This window comes from Oncorhynchus mykiss, chromosome 27 (assembly GCF_057628025.1).
Source record: "Oncorhynchus mykiss isolate SJ-2025 chromosome 27, ASM5762802v1, whole genome shotgun sequence".
NCBI lineage: Eukaryota > Metazoa > Chordata > Actinopteri > Salmoniformes > Salmonidae > Oncorhynchus > Oncorhynchus mykiss.
The window spans coordinates 23,552,686-23,569,219 of record NC_143048.1 but is presented as its reverse complement, the minus strand read 5'-3'; the positions used below and the strand labels follow the sequence as shown (position 1 = coordinate 23,569,219).

The following is a 16,534-nucleotide window of genomic DNA, read 5'->3' as shown; positions in this document are numbered from 1 at the left end:
ATTACAAGCCCAATGCTCTAACCACTAGGCTACCTGCCGCCCTGTATACAACATTGTATTATTAAAAAGGCACAATTTGCTGTCGGGTACAGCGACAAAGGATTGCAGATAGAACTAACAATATCCCTAACAAGAAGGCTAGATCTGACACAGTGCAGTGAGGGGGTACTGGGGATGCTCATATGTGTACATGTCTGCCTTCCCCTACTGTATGTGCTATTATATAAAAGGAGGATCTTGAGAGTAAGACAGCATCCTGTCACAAGCAGTTGGCAGAGAAGTAACAACCTCAACAAGAAGACAATACTTTTGCAGACAAGAAACCAAAACAAGACCTCTTCTAGAATGGTATGGGAGACCGTTTATTTTTTACGATATTGCACTTTACCTGGAAAATTTATTTTGGCATGGACGGTGATGTCCTAGTTTATGTTGTAAAGGTTTTTAGGCTGGCGTAAATGTATTTTTGCTACTTCCCTCCCTTACCCCATACCATCTTGACAGAGGAAGCTGTGTCGTTCCATGATGCAACAAAAGCACTTCCTGGTCTCAATATGTCACTTTAAGATTTTGTTATGAGCTATGCGTTCATGGAATCTTGCACTTAAGATATCAAAACAAGTTGCTCTAAAACCTCTTTCTCTGGTTCCCTCCCTCCCTCTTTCTCTCTCCCCTGTCCCCATTCTCTCTCTCTCTCACTGAGTGAAATATGACAGAACTTTCAATGATGTAGCCTGACAGTAGCAATATGACCAACATATACAATTACAATGTGTCAAAACTTCCCACGGTTGATGAACTTGTTTCACATTTACATTCTAGTCAAGCTCTTTGGTTGTGTGCGAGGTGGATGAGAGTCTGAAAGAAAAACTGAAGAAGTTCAGATTTCGAAAAGAGACCAACAATGCAGCCATCTTGAGTGAGTAAGACTTAATCGAAAGCATGTTCCAATTGTCCTGTTTCACCTAATAAAAAAAAAACATAATAAACCCAGAAACAGAAAAACATATGTTAAAGACTCAATATAGAATGATGATCCTATTCCCTCAGTGAAAATTGACATGGCAAAACAGCTTGTGATCCTGGAGGAAGAGTATGAGGCAAGTCACAATGTCTACCTGAGATGTTGAATATCCCATACTGAGTTAATAATTATTCAAATCCATCCACGCCTGTATCAATACCAGTTCAACTCAAAACATGCTTTCACATTTTAGGACATCTCCCTGGATGACCTGAGGAATGAACTTCCAGAGCGGCAGCCAAGATATCCTTTTATAACTTATCAGAGTGATACAGCAGAAATCTGTTAACCTCATATTCACCAGCACTGCCAGTGTTGAGTTGTATCATTGACCAGTGATTGGATCTCCTTGACAATATAGTGTACATTCATTGTTTACAGCTACAAATACATCCATACAGATGGCAGGGTGTCCTACCCGCTGTGTTTCATATTCTCAAGTCCAGTGGGTGAGTAAACCACCCTAATTCAGTGAACAGCCAATTAAGTGAAGAATTAGCATTACTGTACTGCAACATCCCTTTGAACAAAATAACTTTTTAAAGGTAGTAAAGGTTGATAATTGAAAGTAGAAATGAGATTCAATCAGTGTTTACCATATGGAGATCAAAAAGGTTCAGTGGACAGACATCTGTAGCTTATGCACCCTCCTCATCTCGACAGGGTGCAAGCCTGAGCAGCAAATGATGTACGCAGGAAGCAAGAACCAACTAGTCTCCGCAGCAGAGCTCACAAAGGTCAGGACTATTGTCCGTTTCGAGTATTGACTGATAATAATGATCTGAACATAAGCCCAACACTAAACTCACAAAATGAAGTTATAATAGAACATGTTCAGAAAATAAGCATGTTAAGCCTGATCCTCCTACCCCTTTTTTCTCAATAGGTTTTTGAGACGCGAAACATAGATGACTTGTCTGAAGAGTGGCTGATAAACAAACTGTCTTTCTTTCGCTGAACAGTGTTCATGTTGGCAAAAGTGCAACATGAACTTCATTACCAGTTTGCAATAAATTGCTTTTATTGTCACTTGTGTTATTGCATTCTTATTCCTTAGCTATACTCAAACCATTACTACTAGCCTGGTTGCCAGTTTCTGCTCTCTTAACAACTCCTCGTGGAATGGTCATGCCAATGAGTGAGGAGGAGTTGCTGATAGGCCAAACAGATCTAGGACCAGGCTACATTATTACTACATCAGAAGGAAAATGTTTCAAGGAATACAGGTTCATCTAAAAACAGGGGACTTTGGAGAGGGTAACTGTTAGCAGTATAAGAAGCATACAGGCATAAATGTTGTGAAGTCAGCTACTACCATTTATTTACAATGTCTAAATGTTAAGAAGTTTCCGTCACAACTGAACTTATTCAGGTTCATTGTAATAGTTTGAGGGGGAAACAAGAAATGGGCAGAAAAATAAATGTTCTTTTGAAAGTTAACTCAAAAACATTTAAAAAAAACAACAACTTTTCCTTACAAAACTAGCTCACATTTTATTGGCTGCTCCAATTACATTTATAATGCATTGAATGCTCAAATGCTGAGGACAAAAAAAAACATTTAATAGATTTATGCACAAGAAAAGTCTACAGAATTATGTATTTTTTTTAGTTCTGCTTCACACCACTAAGTGCCTCATTTTGAGTGAGACAAAAAAATAAAAGAAACCCAGGCTTAAAAGAACAAACTAAATATGTTGTTGGTAGGAAATAATTGTATTCAATGAAGCATGTCCTGTACACAAAACTACTAAGATAGTGGCTCCAACTATATCTATGAGCAAAAGTCTGACATTTGAGTAACTGGCACTTACAGGTACCCAAAATCCTTGTAGTAGTCCCTTAGAGATTGTGTCTCTCCTAAAAAAAAAGTAGCAGACCAACTCTCAACAGGAATGAGATGCTGGCCTCTGTAAAGACAGGGCTGTTCTGCGGGTGGGACTCGTGAGACTGGGCTGGCTGGAGCTCGGGGGTAAGGCATGGAGTGCCAGCGTTGTCACAGTAAGAAGGCCTCTTATTCACTGTCACTGCCATCGCTGGAATCTGAGGCCTGTTCACTGCCACTCCCGCTCTGGGCACGGCCACCCTCTGAGTGGTCACTACCGCTACTGTGGGCCGGAGACACGCTCCTACTCCTCTCCCTATGGCTCTCCTTCTCCTCCTCGCTCCCACTGCCCTCCTCCCCACTGCTCCGGGCTGCTCCATTCTTGGGCTCGTTATCATCGTTATCACTGTCGTCATCGCTACCGAAGATCTCCACCTCATCCGCCAGCTTGACCTCCTCCTCGCCACTCTCACTGCCGCTACCACTGGCCTTCCTCCTCCGTTTCGCTCCCTCCTCATCATCATTCTCAGCTCCACTCCGCTTCCCATCCTCATCCTCCCTGTCAGAGTCACTGTCAGAGTTGTCTGCCTCACTCTCGCTGCCTTTCTCCTTCTCATCACCTGGGGTGGAAACAAACAGATACAGACAATTAGTTCATATGGATCTAAGAAGCAGTAAACATAGACTCTTCAGACACAGTAGTAATCATTGGGGAGGACAGAGACTGACCAGAGTCCTGCAGTTTACCCAAGTCCATGTCCTCTTCTTCATCCTCTGGTTCATGGTTCTCCAGCTGAGCCTTACGCGCATCCTAATGGACAAAGACAGATGTTGTTATTACTCTGATTATTTCGATGTTTGCAAATGTACACTTTTCTGCTGATGTCCAGCACTACCTGTTCATCTCTATCAGCGTTGAGGTCCACGTATTAAGTAAACACAGTAGTTTCCACAGATTTAAAGTAATGCTCAGTGTAGAAAACAGAAGTAAAAAACAGAAGTAAACCCCCCCAAAGGAGGGCCTGACTAGCAGTTTCACCTGTGCTTCCAGCTCCTTGTCGTTCATGTCTCTGTGCTTACACACCAGCACAGCGTTTGTAGTAGACTGGGCTCCAGCCTTAGCTCTCCTCTTACTCAGCCTCACTCTGCAATCCAGGACAACACAGTCAGAACAACACAGTCAGAACAACAACCTTCACAGGTGGTGTCCTCAGGCCAAAACAAACTAACTAAACCCACCATAGAAAATACAAATCTACCAGAATGCGATTCTCTCTTCCAAGAGAAACCCATGTCACCTCTTGTTACAGTAAACCCAACAGACCCCCACTTTGTGACCCCCCACTCCAGCCAGTGGTTACCTGGTCTCCAGCTCATTGTAGTAGACTCCATCTCCGTCTCTGAAGATAAAGAAGTAGTTCTCCTCATAGCCCTTGCTGGCTTTGTTCTTCACGTTCCAATTGTACTCCCTGGCTATCTTATAGTCATACCTAGAACACACAAAGAAACCATCCTCATCACATCTAGTTCAATGTTACAGTAAGTGTGTTTCAGAGATTCCAACACCATAAAGGTTCTGTACTTGGACATGGTGAACCAAGTAGGTGTGAGGGAGTAGACAATGACAACGTGAAAACTATACCAATAATATTCAGTTAACATATCAGTAGAATTGTTGGTGTCCCGTCTACTCAAGTGTGTAAATGCTTGTTGGATGACTCACAGATCATCAGGCATGTAGTCCAGCTCCTCATCCACGTCTCTCTTGCGCTTGCGAATTGTTTCCTCATTGGGCAGGAAGTAGGCCACAAACTGGTTTCCTTCCTCATCCATCATACCTCTGCAGGTCACAACAATAGACAATTCAGAACATTATGTAAATTGTCATAGCGCAGGACGGTCACAGAAAATCACAGACACACACACACAATGTGGCAATGTTTTCTCCTCACCTAATCATGGCCTGTGACATCATCTCCACACCCTGGGGTGCTGACATGTCTTTAGGCGCAGGATCAGAGTCGAAGATTACCTGAGCACACGGGTTGATCCACATCTGGGGAGCAGAGAACAGAACATACAAATGCTTACTCTTTACCACAACACACTAGGGCAAGACAACAACAGTTAAACACATCCAGCTTGAAACAGATACAGGAACCAATGACTCCACAGGAACCAATGACTCCCCAGGAACAAAGACAATGGGCATAATCCAGATAGGTAGCCAAGACCAGTACAATGATACTGTATGTCCGGATGAGTGCTATGGATGCTCACCTTGAAGTCAGGGAACACAGGCATCACCTCCACAGGAGTGACTCTGGGTTTACTGTAGTGCTGGGCAATCTGGGGGAAGAGGAGGAACACAGCGTGTGATGTACAGATACTAGGATCTTAATTTGATCACTTTTGTTGCTGAGAATTTTCCTGTTATATTATACAGCTACATTAAGTGTACCACTTTTCATGTAGCCACATTTTGACCAGCTAATAGCCTATCCACCAATCAAGCAACATTATGGACTAAACATTAAAATCCTGTTGCTGCACGATTATTTTGCTGTGACAATTTAGGTACAAATAAGATCAAACATTAACTTTGTTTGTGATGGAATTAATCATATTAGAAGGAGCATACAATGAACTGTGTCATCTCTGTGTAGCTGGACATTGACTTCGAAGTTGTTACTGAAAGGCCTATTTGGACTGAATATCGCACAGTAAATTGTGCCGAGCCAAACACGGGGCACTCTCACCGGTTTCTGTGCATCCTCAAAGGTCTTTTCAATAGCAGCAATCTGGCTGTCCCTATCCTTGTATATCTCCTCCTCTGTGAACTGCTGTTTGACAGACACACCGATCCTAAGGACAGAACACATAGGTCATAGAAGGGGTGGGACAAACAGAAAACATTACAAGATGGGAAGTGTGAATGCTGAATGTGGTGGTTAGCTAGCCTGTTAGGTCACACTTACTTGACTTCCACTTTCTCATTGGAGACACCATATCTGTTGAACTCTGTAGAGATGTACTCAGTTTTCCTCATCCACGGGACCACCTTGGCGTGCTGCTGAGATCTACAGGAAAACAAACAAAGAGCTCATAACACAGATTCCAAGTCATTCTTAACATTTTAGTTGAATTTTGTCACACAGATACTGTATTGACTGGTACACAGTCTGTATCCAAACCTTTTTGAGCTGGATGGAGCTGTGATGTCTTCCTCCAATAACTTCTCATCAGCTGGATCAAGAAGAACTAGAAAAATAAGGATGCGACGATTCTAATTCAGTACTACACAAGCTTCAAGTAACCACCACAAAAATATACTGACTGTGTGGTATAACAGTGTGTATGTTGTTCAGAAACGTACTGCTGGGGTCGACACGGTAGGTGTCTGGGTTAATGAGGTCGATGGTGACGCCAAGGTCAGGCTCAGTCAGCAGCTCATGTTTGTGTTGCTTCTCTAACGATGTAGCCTTGTACTGCACAAACCTGTCAACACCAGACAGAGCAACATCCAGTCACATCAGAGTCAGCGGCAGATCGGTATTTATGTGAGAAGGCTTAGAAAAGAAAAGCTGCACACTGTGGTTCCAACAACAATACATTTAATATACATAGCAACATCTGGACTGACCTTTATAGCAGAAGGAACTTGGTAGGAACAAGGGTGTTTACCTGTGCTGGTCAAATGGATATGTGATGAATTTGGGATCAAATGGGATGTCAGGCAGGCTATTGCAGTACTTTACCCGACAGACCACGCCGGACCTGGGAGAATGGTTGGGACAAACATGGAAGCACACATTTTTAAAAAATGTACAGAGAAGAAAAAGTCATCATCATGTTCTATCAACCACTGATGCCACATATCCTCATAACCACCTAATGGTCATATGGGTTTTGATCTGTCAATGACGGGGCAGGTGGCAGGCAGGCAGCCTAGAGGTTAGAACAGTAACCGAAAGGTTGCTGGATCGAATCCCCAAGCTGACAAGGTAAAAATCTGTCGTTCTGCCCCTGAACAAGGCAGTTAGCCCACTGTTCCCCGGTCGGCAGTTATTGTAAATAAGAATTTGTTCTTAACTGACATGCCTAGTTAAATAAAGGTTACAAAAAATAGAGATCTCCAACCCTATTTGCATTTTAAAAAACCCTTATTGAATTGTAACTGAATCTATTTTGTTGAAACATCAAACTGCAAGCATACCTCTCTGGAACAGTTCTGTGTGATGAACTCCTAGACATGTTGATAGAAAAAGAAAGTGTTGTTAGCTACACACTCAGCTGAGACTGAATAAATAGGAAGTAACACAGCCCCCATTTCAATAGTAACTTATGATGGCACAGTCAGAACATATGTAAATTATGATGATCGCTAACTAGCCATGCCGTCATTAGCTAGTTTGCGGCAAAGCAAATACATCGGAGAAAAGATTTACCTGTGACCGTCTGAGTCTCGCTGGGCTTGTGTCTGTATAGTTGGAGCCATTCTCTTAAAATAATGATCACGACTGGAAACACAGCTTCACGTAAATTCAAACAACCGATCAAGTAACTCCTTACTAAAACACTTTACCTGAAAGAATAAGAACCTCCGTTGACTACCTAGCTATTTACTCCAAAGTAGTCAGAGCTTGCGCTCTTTTTGCTTTTCTGTCTTGGCTGGCGGCATCTTACTACTAGTAGGACCCCTAATATTTTCATGGGTAGCTTCGGAGCGGCCTGAATGTAATTGCGTAGCAGATCTACCGTCATGTATTTGCTATATATCGTATGTGGATTTGTGGTAGGCAGTTGTACCTTAAACCGGTCAGTATCAATTTAAACGATTCTACGTCGGAAAGCAAGCTACAAAAATAAAATATCATCGCCCTCTACTGTATTGGAATATAAAATGGAGAAATTACATACTGACAACCAATCTGTAGCATAAAACTGTTTGAAATAGAAGTGCAACAAGCTTGGAAAATGCTAGAATTTATTCTGTCTTCGGATGCAAAGAAATAAAAACAAACGTACCATTAATGTCACTGCCCAGTTGAATACCTGCCATGTCACTTTCCTAAACAAGAAGTCGACATTAAAGACAATACTTGTTTTAGGCTATGCCTGACATTACAGAAGGACAATCGTTCAATTAAGACAATTGACATGTTATGAACAGGTACAAATCGAAATGTGGAATTAATCTATGGATTCTAATAATTTTCCTCATTTGCTATTAGAGCATTCATGACATTTTTATTGAGGTGTGAGCTTTACAACAGCAACAAAAAACAAGGAAACCCAGATCTATGGTCTTCATCAAAATAGCTACATTCAACATTTTAGTTTGAGCGCAAATTTCAAAACTTGCAAAATACAGATGAGTGCAAATTATATTTTCATAACGTTGTAACAGTTCCAAGCTTTTCATTAAATATGTGTGTCATGTCAATAATGTTAGTGTTCTACATCACAAAACAATCCAGTGACACTGTCATGTAAATGCCCAGACTGAAGCGGATTATGTATATAGACAGATTTGTGAAAACAAACAAACAAACGTGTACAACCATGATAATGTGCAAGTCTGCCGAAATCCACAAAAATGACATTGACTAAGGACTAAATCACAGTTAAAAAACTTTTTTCAAAGCATCTGCCAAGTGTTGTTCACATTTTTTGACCTATATCACATATTAACACAGACAATAGAAATAGAACATGTGTATGATGGTTCATGCTTTGGTGGGGAACACTTAGCAGCCTTACTATGCATCATTTCCAGTTACTGCAGGACCCCCTCCCTGGTTCTTCCTGCCAAGCTGGGTGTCTCTACCCATATCCAACAACAATCCAACTGCATTCAATGCAGTTTGTTCATGTTGACAAAGACCATGCGCTATATCTAAGAGGGAACCAGTAGCAGGGAGGTAGAAAACGACTACTTGTTCTCATTATTTTATAGGAGTGGCTCAAACATACAGCTCCCAACATTTTATATCTGGAGAGATCCATCCAACAATCCATGATGTGCTGTTCCTCATATTCTTTCCCTATCTCAGGTCTGCATCTGTCCAGAGGGATCCACTCTGTGAAAGAGAACAATGGAGACTTTATTCATGATAGTGTCAAAAACTTGACCGGATCATGCCTATTCACTTGTCAGTATCTGTAAACACATTCTTGTGACATACTACATGGTAATAACTATTAACAACAGTATAGTTTCCCATTTCAGATACAAGTTATAGTACTGCATTTAATCTGATCACATCTAAGAACTGATAGAAATCAAAATTAGGACTCACCTGCTCAACATGTACAGCATTTGGCCAGGGTCATCTGCAAATACCCTGAAGTAACACAATGAGAAAGGAAGGTCTGTTTGATACTTCATCTGGATATTTGTAAGACGATTGTAAATCAGCAAGTTGCCTGTGTGTAAAATATGATTAGATACTCATACCCATCTCCCCAGTGATAAAATGCCTGGTCCTGGTAGAAAATACATAGGAATAGCCACACGCTTATGGTCTCCACCCAAAATATTACAAAAAGGAACCATAGTGAGGAGACAATCAGCTCACACACCATCCTGGGGCTTCTACATTGAGACAGAGCAGAGAGGAGAGTTAAACCATAGGGGAACATACCAACACTACAGTCCTATGCAGACAAATAGTGAAGGTACTGGTGGCAGCAACATGAGAACTGCTAGTCCTGAAGAAAGATAACAATATTAAGCAATGCCAATTTTAGATCTGGATTGCAAACACGGTTTGTTTTTTGGTTGAAAGCAAGGACATTTCAGGGATTATCAACACTAGCACATGAACTCAAGCCCATACCAAACAAGCAGTATGTTGGTCTTTGCAAACTAGCAGATGTCCTAGCTAAGTAGGGAGGAACGTTGATCAGCTGTGTTCAGTGAGAGGGTAGCTAGCTGCTAGCTAACTCAATCTTGGTGACATGCATCATTGCCAGCTAACAAAAAATATTGGAAATAAAGTATCTTACCGTTAATCGTGATGGGAGCAGATTTAATGGTATCCAAGTCCGTGAATATCAATAACATTCATGGAGGCAAGATGTTTAGCTAAACTTGGTTGGTCTAGCTAGCTAACGTTAGCAATACGCATTGCTACATACAGCTAGATAGCAATTAGCACCAGCTGACTGAGTTTTTTGTATTGTTGGCAAGCTAGAACACTTAGCTAGCTTGCTTAATAACTTATTTGGGAAGTTAATATAATTTTACTTGATCAAATATAACATTGTATCGCTATTTAGCCAGCTAACATGCATGTTTTCAATGTTCACGGGCAGCTTTGCCTGCATGCACCAGCAAAGTTACTGCGTTACCAGTGAGTTATTTCCGGTGTTGTCCCGAAAAGCCCCCCCTCGCGTTTCATGTATTTTTTTTTATGACGGTTTGATCGCGGGGAGGCACTAGTAATGTCTGCAGTTTTCGGTTTGGCTATTTGTTTCAAGTGTATTAGTCTATAAATAAATCTCTTTGCCAAAATTCGTCTTATTCGACGAGTAGTTCTGAAATGTTTATTGCTTGCCTACAAACTGATTTGTTGGAAAGGTGGCATTCTATGATGGTGCTACGTTTAAAGTTACGGCGTTATTCAATAAGGCCATTCTACTGCCAATGTTTGTCTATGGAGATTGCATGGCGGTGTGGTCAATTTTATACACCTGTCAGCAACTGGTGTGGCTGAAATAACCAAATCCACTAATTTGAAGGTGTCCACATACCTTTGTATATATAGTGTATATATATATATATATATATATAATATATACATTCAAAAATTATGGAATTAAAATGCAATATCTGTTGGCACTGAAATTGTGCCATACATATTCCAAATTTGGCAAATAACAGTACAGGTAGTGGAATGTAATAACTGAACAAAGAATGGCAACCAGGCTCAATGATTCTGTACAAAGTGAACATTTTCTAACACAATGTTCAAATTTCTTCTGCTCCAAATTGAAAAGACAGGACACAAATTATATACTAAAATTACTTTATTACAGCTGATTTCTGTTCAATATCCCTCTGCCAGCACAATAGTCATTATAATACAAACAAAATAGTAGATTTGATCCTAGTTTTATTCTTCTGTTTCATTTATCTTTTTACACATTTCAATTAACTTTTTTGTATATTGTTTTGGTGAAAATGTATGTATAATCTTTCAGACATTCAATAACAGGTTTCACAATTTATACATTTTAATACAGGTTATATATGAGTTGTAGTGGTAATGCTGTGCCAAGGAAGAATACTGACATCCTCATAGAAATGGATCCTCTGTTTTCATAAGTAGCCTATCACCACTCAATCTTTTCAAGCCACTACATTGACCATCTGACCAGAACCAAATAGCTCACATCATGCTATTTTTAAAATGTCATGCCATCAGGCCAAGGCAAAGGGAACTCTGGAGATGAAACAATGCAGTGGTGTCTGGGCTTGGCAGCTCTGGGATGGCACAGTGTTTGACCAGAGGGAGGACCTCCATTTTTATTTAGCTGACACCATCAATGCTAAATTATAATTAAAAACATTATCCAGGTTGGTGGAGAAGCCTTGTACATCATTAAAACAAATATGAATACAAATATCTAAGTAGTCTCCCTCACAAAATAAAAAAAATAAAAAAACATGAACAAAAAGGTGTGATGGGTTGGCAATCGATCTCGTATGAGATGAGGTTTCATTGGCGGTTAGTGCTATCCGGGGTCCTTGGGACATCCCTACCCTGAACCCTAAGTATTTGAAAATGTCAACTCCAATGGGGTAGGGACATCCCAAGGACCATGGATAGCAAGGACCTTTCATTGGCCTGACGTGAATTAACCATTGACCTAAGAAGCTGTTGACCTGAACATGGGCTAGGTCCCAATAATCAGAAATACCATTTTTCCCCTGACCACTGATCATAGAAGACTTGGTCGGTATAAGCATTATAGTGGTAAATTAACCTATTGAGGCGTTTCAACTCTCTGTGGTTACAAATGAAAGGAAACATGAGGTGGAAGGTTTTGGAGAGTATTGGGACACACTCACAGCCCTATGTACTGTAACATAATGAAACCCATGCCTGCTTTTTGGAAAGGACAGTTGGATATGATTCTGAGGCAGATATTGGAGAATTGTATTGGGGGATTAGAGTCTGCAACCATTTAAAACAAACTTCTCCTGCATCTCTTTGTGCCCGTAAAATCAAACAAGTTTTTGCCGCACAATTGTAGCATCACATTCAACAAGAACAAACATCAGAATAGGTACTAATCTGGTGGATGTGAATGTAGAGAGGGTGGAGTAGAAGGAAACACAGGAAGTACAGACTTACTGCAATGACAGGCGTCATGAAGGGTGCAATGACTAACAAAGTGTGTGACAGTAAAGGAAAATGACAGTGTAGGCTATGCATGCACAGGAAGCAGTAAGAGTCAGTATACACACAACCAAGCTCACTTTTCATCAGTAACTTTTACAGACCCTCATACCAATCTCAATGTTGTTTAATATTTGGTTAGTGTCTGTCAAGTTAAATAATGTTAGTCTTATAGATTTTCTTTTAAAAATGTTCTTCGTCACAAAGCAAGTTTAGTTAAAACGTTTAATCTCTTAAATTGTAGATATACACAATATGGACATTTCACCCCACTTTAATTTCGTAAGATATCTGCAACATTAGGTATTTTAGAGCCTTGTGGCCTTCTCAATATATATGTTTTTAAAGTGTTTTAGATTTCCATACAGAGATAGTTACCCTCATAGTAAATGCAGACTTGGTGATTCAGGGAATGGAGGGTGAGAAAATAAAGAGGGGAACCACAATGGCATAAACTCACCCATGAAAGAAGCAGTTTCATGGGTGAGAGAACGAGCTCACAGATAGAACCCACTGTGGGTGTCCAAGGAAATAACTACATAAGTGCTTTGCCACCTTTAAAAGATGGAATCCGCATTAGGGGAAACAGTGCCACTGTCCGCCCCAGCACCTTGGTTATTAATTTGTGGACGAAACTGAGAGGTGGGTTGAGCAGTGTGGTAAAAAAATATAGAGCGTGCATTGATGTCCGATAGGAAAAAAAATAGTGTTCGTTGTTTGCAGTAACTTTGGTTGTTGTAACATCCCAAATGGACGTGGCAGTTTTACCATTAAGGATTCCAGCTTTAACCACTTTTTAACCACTCACCAACATAAGTGTAGAATGATCATTTAGTGCGAGTGTTATATTTACATGCAGAACACCAGTAACTAACAAGTATATGCGCTTCATTTACCTGCCATTGTTACTTTTAGGGTGATGAGATGGTCTCTTTTTTTCCTGATTGCAGAGTTTTTAGTGTTGCTCAAGTTGTGGACCATTATCATTTTAAACACTGACAACATTACATTAACCAGCTCCCACAACATGTACTCCTTGCCAAGCCTGCTGTCATGGTCAAAAACAGCCATTACATTGAGATTAAATCTTTCCCTTTCAAACACATTCTGAAATCATATATATTTGTCCTACTTATGGAAGCTATGCTCTACTGTGCCCACTTACGTCATGTTAAACCTGGCCTGCAACATTTAGTGAAAAAGGTGTTTTTTAACCAAGCATACAATAGAAGTCCTTTAACTATCCCTGTCACCATACACCATAATCTGGTTCGTTCTTGTCCAACATGAATCCTCCATAGCGCCATAGAAATAGGTCTATATACTGGTATGACTCTGCTAACTCACTTGTAATTAACCCCAGGTATTCAAATCCTCACTACGTATCTGACTTTAAGGTAAACTATTAGCTAAACTTTTCAACTTCCCCACCTCAACCACATAATACAGACACACAATATTCATCCCTCATGTGGCTGTGCCTAAAATAAAGTCAAACTACCATGTGTTTTACTGTATACATTGTATGTACTGTATAAAGTGCTTTGAAAAGGTAGCAGTATTTAAAGGCACTAAAATAAAATCAACTGATAAATGTCAGGGTTCTTATTAAAGGTATTACAGAGTCTTGGCTCTTGTATCAGACAATCATGTAGCCCATCATTAATTATACTGATCCCCTCCTCGATCATTCAGCCAACTAAGATGGAACTCACAATCTGTCATCCTCCGCACAGCAGACACCCAGAACCAGCCCTCAAGTACCTGTATGCATGATATTATCACCTTTAGAACTTCTGTTCAATTGATCACTTCACAAAACTCCTGATATGGACATCATTTTCAGAGGTACATGAGGATAGATGTTAGGATCCTCTCTTCCTGAATTACATCATTTTCATTGAATGATGCGAAATGTAATACAAACTTGGTTAACTATTTAATCAATCTGAGCTGAACTAAAACATAAAAAAATATGCCAGTTTTACACTGAGAATAAATTATCAGTATCAGGGCATACAAAGGCACCATCTTACTGAGTATTAACATACATATACACTTTTAGCTATTAGCTAAGCCTATAGTTTATTATGGATCTGCCATGTCCCTCTGGTTTTGGCTGATGTAGTAATGCTATGAGAGACACCGACCCACTTGGAAACCCTAAACAACAGTGAAGATTTGGATCTACAGTAGGTGGGCTATTATGGCATAAGGAGCGGTTGAAGACTGCAACCTAGTGGCCAATGCCACACACTACAGTAGTACAGAACAGCTGAATGTGGCCATAGTTGAAGCTATGGTTAGCCTGGACCCCTAGCTTTGCATTCGAAACAGACAAATACAAAGAATAGCATCTAAAAACATTCATATTCTGCTTTAGTGTTCTTATTGGCAAATGGATAAATTAGCAGCTTAAACTCCCACAGGGAGGCATAAAATAAAATGCAGATCACTAAATGTTGGCAAAATGCTCATTGATATAAAAAGGTTCACTGTCTGTTACTGCTTCTTCAATATATTAAATGTAAACATTTAAATCTTTCAAACTGCAAGTATGTGAAATTCACAACAAAAATCCTACCTCGATGATATGACATTGCTAAAAACACAAACTTCTCTTGCTCTTACCAGCTGCAATTACAAAAAAACTATTATCTTCCTGTCTTAATAAAAAAAGGACAAATAATAACAGCCAAAATATAATTGATCTAATTCTACAAAACCCTCAGATTCTTGTATGTAAAAACGTTTAAAAAATCCTATTCACAAAATTTCACCACATTCCTGCAACAGGGGTTGATAGTAAATAAGTTTGTGAGATGTTTAATAACAACTGCCTGGATTAAAAGTAGGCTTGGATACAACAACAAAAGCGAGTTTCATGGAAGCTGGCCAAAATACCAGCCAACAACATTGTGTCCCAGTGTCCCTCACAATCTCAAACCTAAAAGATAATGTAAAACCAACTTTCATTTGTTTCAGGTATTGTCAAGCAGCTCTATACGGTATCTGAGCAGTTTATTAAACCTCTCCCTGTTAAAACATTTTAGAATCTTCAGATTTGGAAAAAGAAACAATCTCTGCGATTTAAAATGACCATAAAAGCAGGCTAGCATAAGGAGAGTAAACAAATAAATAATAATAAAGTAACTGGATAGATAGAAGGGCCAATATATTATCAAATTTGGAGGGAGCAGGGGCATTTCCTGGGCTGTCTTAGTTTGCTGTGATTGGTAGACACTAAGCAACTTTTAAATTAAAAGCAGTTGGCAGATGTCAAAAGGCTTTTTGACAGTGGTCTCAGTGGTGCAAAAGGAGAGCAGTGGCTATGGATAACACATATGTACATGAAAATGATTTCTAAGAGAGAGAACACTAAATAATAAGTATTTAGTGTTGACACCGAATGGTTTCTATAGAAACAGAAGAACTGATCTGTATGTGTACTAATAAACTGATGTGTAGAGGGGGTGTGCCTCTTTCAGCCCTTTTGACCTGAGCAACATTTATTTCCACACGCATTCACATCTGTACACAGGACAGGAGAGGAATAGGAGAGAGGGGATGAGAAATGTGTGAAAGAGAGGTGGAGGTGTAGTAGAGCTCAGCCCATACTGTCCCACTCTGCTCTGTGGACTTGGCAGCATCCTACTCTAACTCTGGGACTGGGAGTCTATGTGTAGGACAGGTGCGACCCGTTGGATATCTGAGAGTTGACGCTGGTGCTCCTGCTCATAGCCTGCTCACTGCGCCCCCCTGAGGCTGTCCTGCTCAGTGCCTGGGGGCTATTCTGCACACCTCCACTGCCTCTGGCCCCTAGGGGCACTGCCGAGGGGTGGCCCCACGGCTGAGGACCCCCGCCCCCCTGCATGCCTTGGCCCCAGGCTTGCTGCATGGGGGACCCTCCTTGACCAGAGTGATAGTGGTGTTGGTGATGGCTGCCTTGGTGCCCTGACCCTCCACTGCCCCAGTGTGGCCCTTGAGAGCCCCCAGAATGGTGCTGTGTCTGGGGGTGGGCCCAGCTGCCTGGGGCCCCTGGGAAGCTGTGGCTAAAGGCCTCTGGGGAGAGGTTGGACAGCACCATGTTGTTGAAGCCTAGACGCATGCTCTCTGAGTCGAACGCTTCAATCTCCCTGGCCTGGCGCTCCAGCAGGCTACGGATCCTCTCCGAACGCTCGTTCTGAAGGGCCAGCATCTCTTCCTCAATCTGAAGATACACACGTACACACAGCTGCTCAGTATCATAATATTTTCATGTAAAAATAGCACTGG

The 16,534-nt window shown here is 40.8% G+C and overlaps 3 protein-coding genes and 1 long non-coding RNA gene across 5 annotated transcripts in view; 1 reads left to right on the top strand and 3 right to left on the bottom strand.

Moving 5' to 3' along the window:
* Positions 1-216: 216 nt before the first annotated feature.
* Positions 217-2,053, top strand: LOC110507784 (glia maturation factor gamma). Its single transcript, XM_090223937.1, has 7 exons — positions 217-348; positions 823-919; positions 1,051-1,100; positions 1,218-1,269; positions 1,393-1,473; positions 1,688-1,761; positions 1,911-2,053. The coding sequence occupies exons 1-7, from the start codon at positions 346-348 to the stop codon at positions 1,980-1,982; spliced, it is 429 nt and encodes a 142-aa protein (XP_090080063.1). The 5' UTR covers positions 217-345; the 3' UTR covers positions 1,983-2,053.
* A 265-nt stretch (positions 2,054-2,318) lies between these two features.
* LOC110507783 (RNA polymerase II-associated factor 1 homolog) lies at positions 2,319-7,710 on the bottom strand. Of its 2 annotated transcripts, none has more exons than XM_021588016.3 (14): positions 7,298-7,710; positions 7,066-7,095; positions 6,534-6,626; positions 6,226-6,347; positions 6,044-6,110; positions 5,828-5,929; positions 5,609-5,714; positions 5,130-5,198; positions 4,802-4,905; positions 4,573-4,689; positions 4,211-4,339; positions 3,889-3,994; positions 3,579-3,660; positions 2,319-3,469 (listed from the first exon to the last, which is right to left on the bottom strand). In XM_021588016.3, the coding sequence occupies exons 1-14, from the start codon at positions 7,345-7,347 to the stop codon at positions 3,039-3,041; spliced, it is 1,608 nt and encodes a 535-aa protein (XP_021443691.1). In that variant the 5' UTR covers positions 7,348-7,710; the 3' UTR covers positions 2,319-3,038. The 2 variants fall into 2 exon arrangements, with proteins under 2 accessions (XP_021443691.1, XP_021443690.1); XM_021588015.3 differs by having other exon boundaries at positions 7,066-7,101; positions 7,298-7,500.
* Positions 7,711-7,879: 169 nt separating this feature from the next.
* LOC149971281 (uncharacterized) lies at positions 7,880-10,269 on the bottom strand. The gene is made up of 4 exons (XR_016492509.1): positions 9,861-10,269; positions 9,310-9,447; positions 9,152-9,196; positions 7,880-8,932 (listed from the first exon to the last, which is right to left on the bottom strand). It is a non-coding gene; the product is annotated as an uncharacterized LOC149971281 (long non-coding RNA).
* Positions 10,270-10,865: 596 nt separating this feature from the next.
* LOC110507781 (serine/threonine-protein kinase TAO1) overlaps positions 10,866-16,534 on the bottom strand; it is a 29,759-nt gene continuing 24,090 nt past the window's right edge. Inside the window, exon 20 of the mRNA XM_021588014.3 lies at positions 10,866-16,469. Within this exon, the coding sequence (XP_021443689.1) occupies positions 15,936-16,469 (534 nt within the window). The 3' untranslated portion in view covers positions 10,866-15,935. The remainder of the gene's footprint in view (positions 16,470-16,534) is intronic.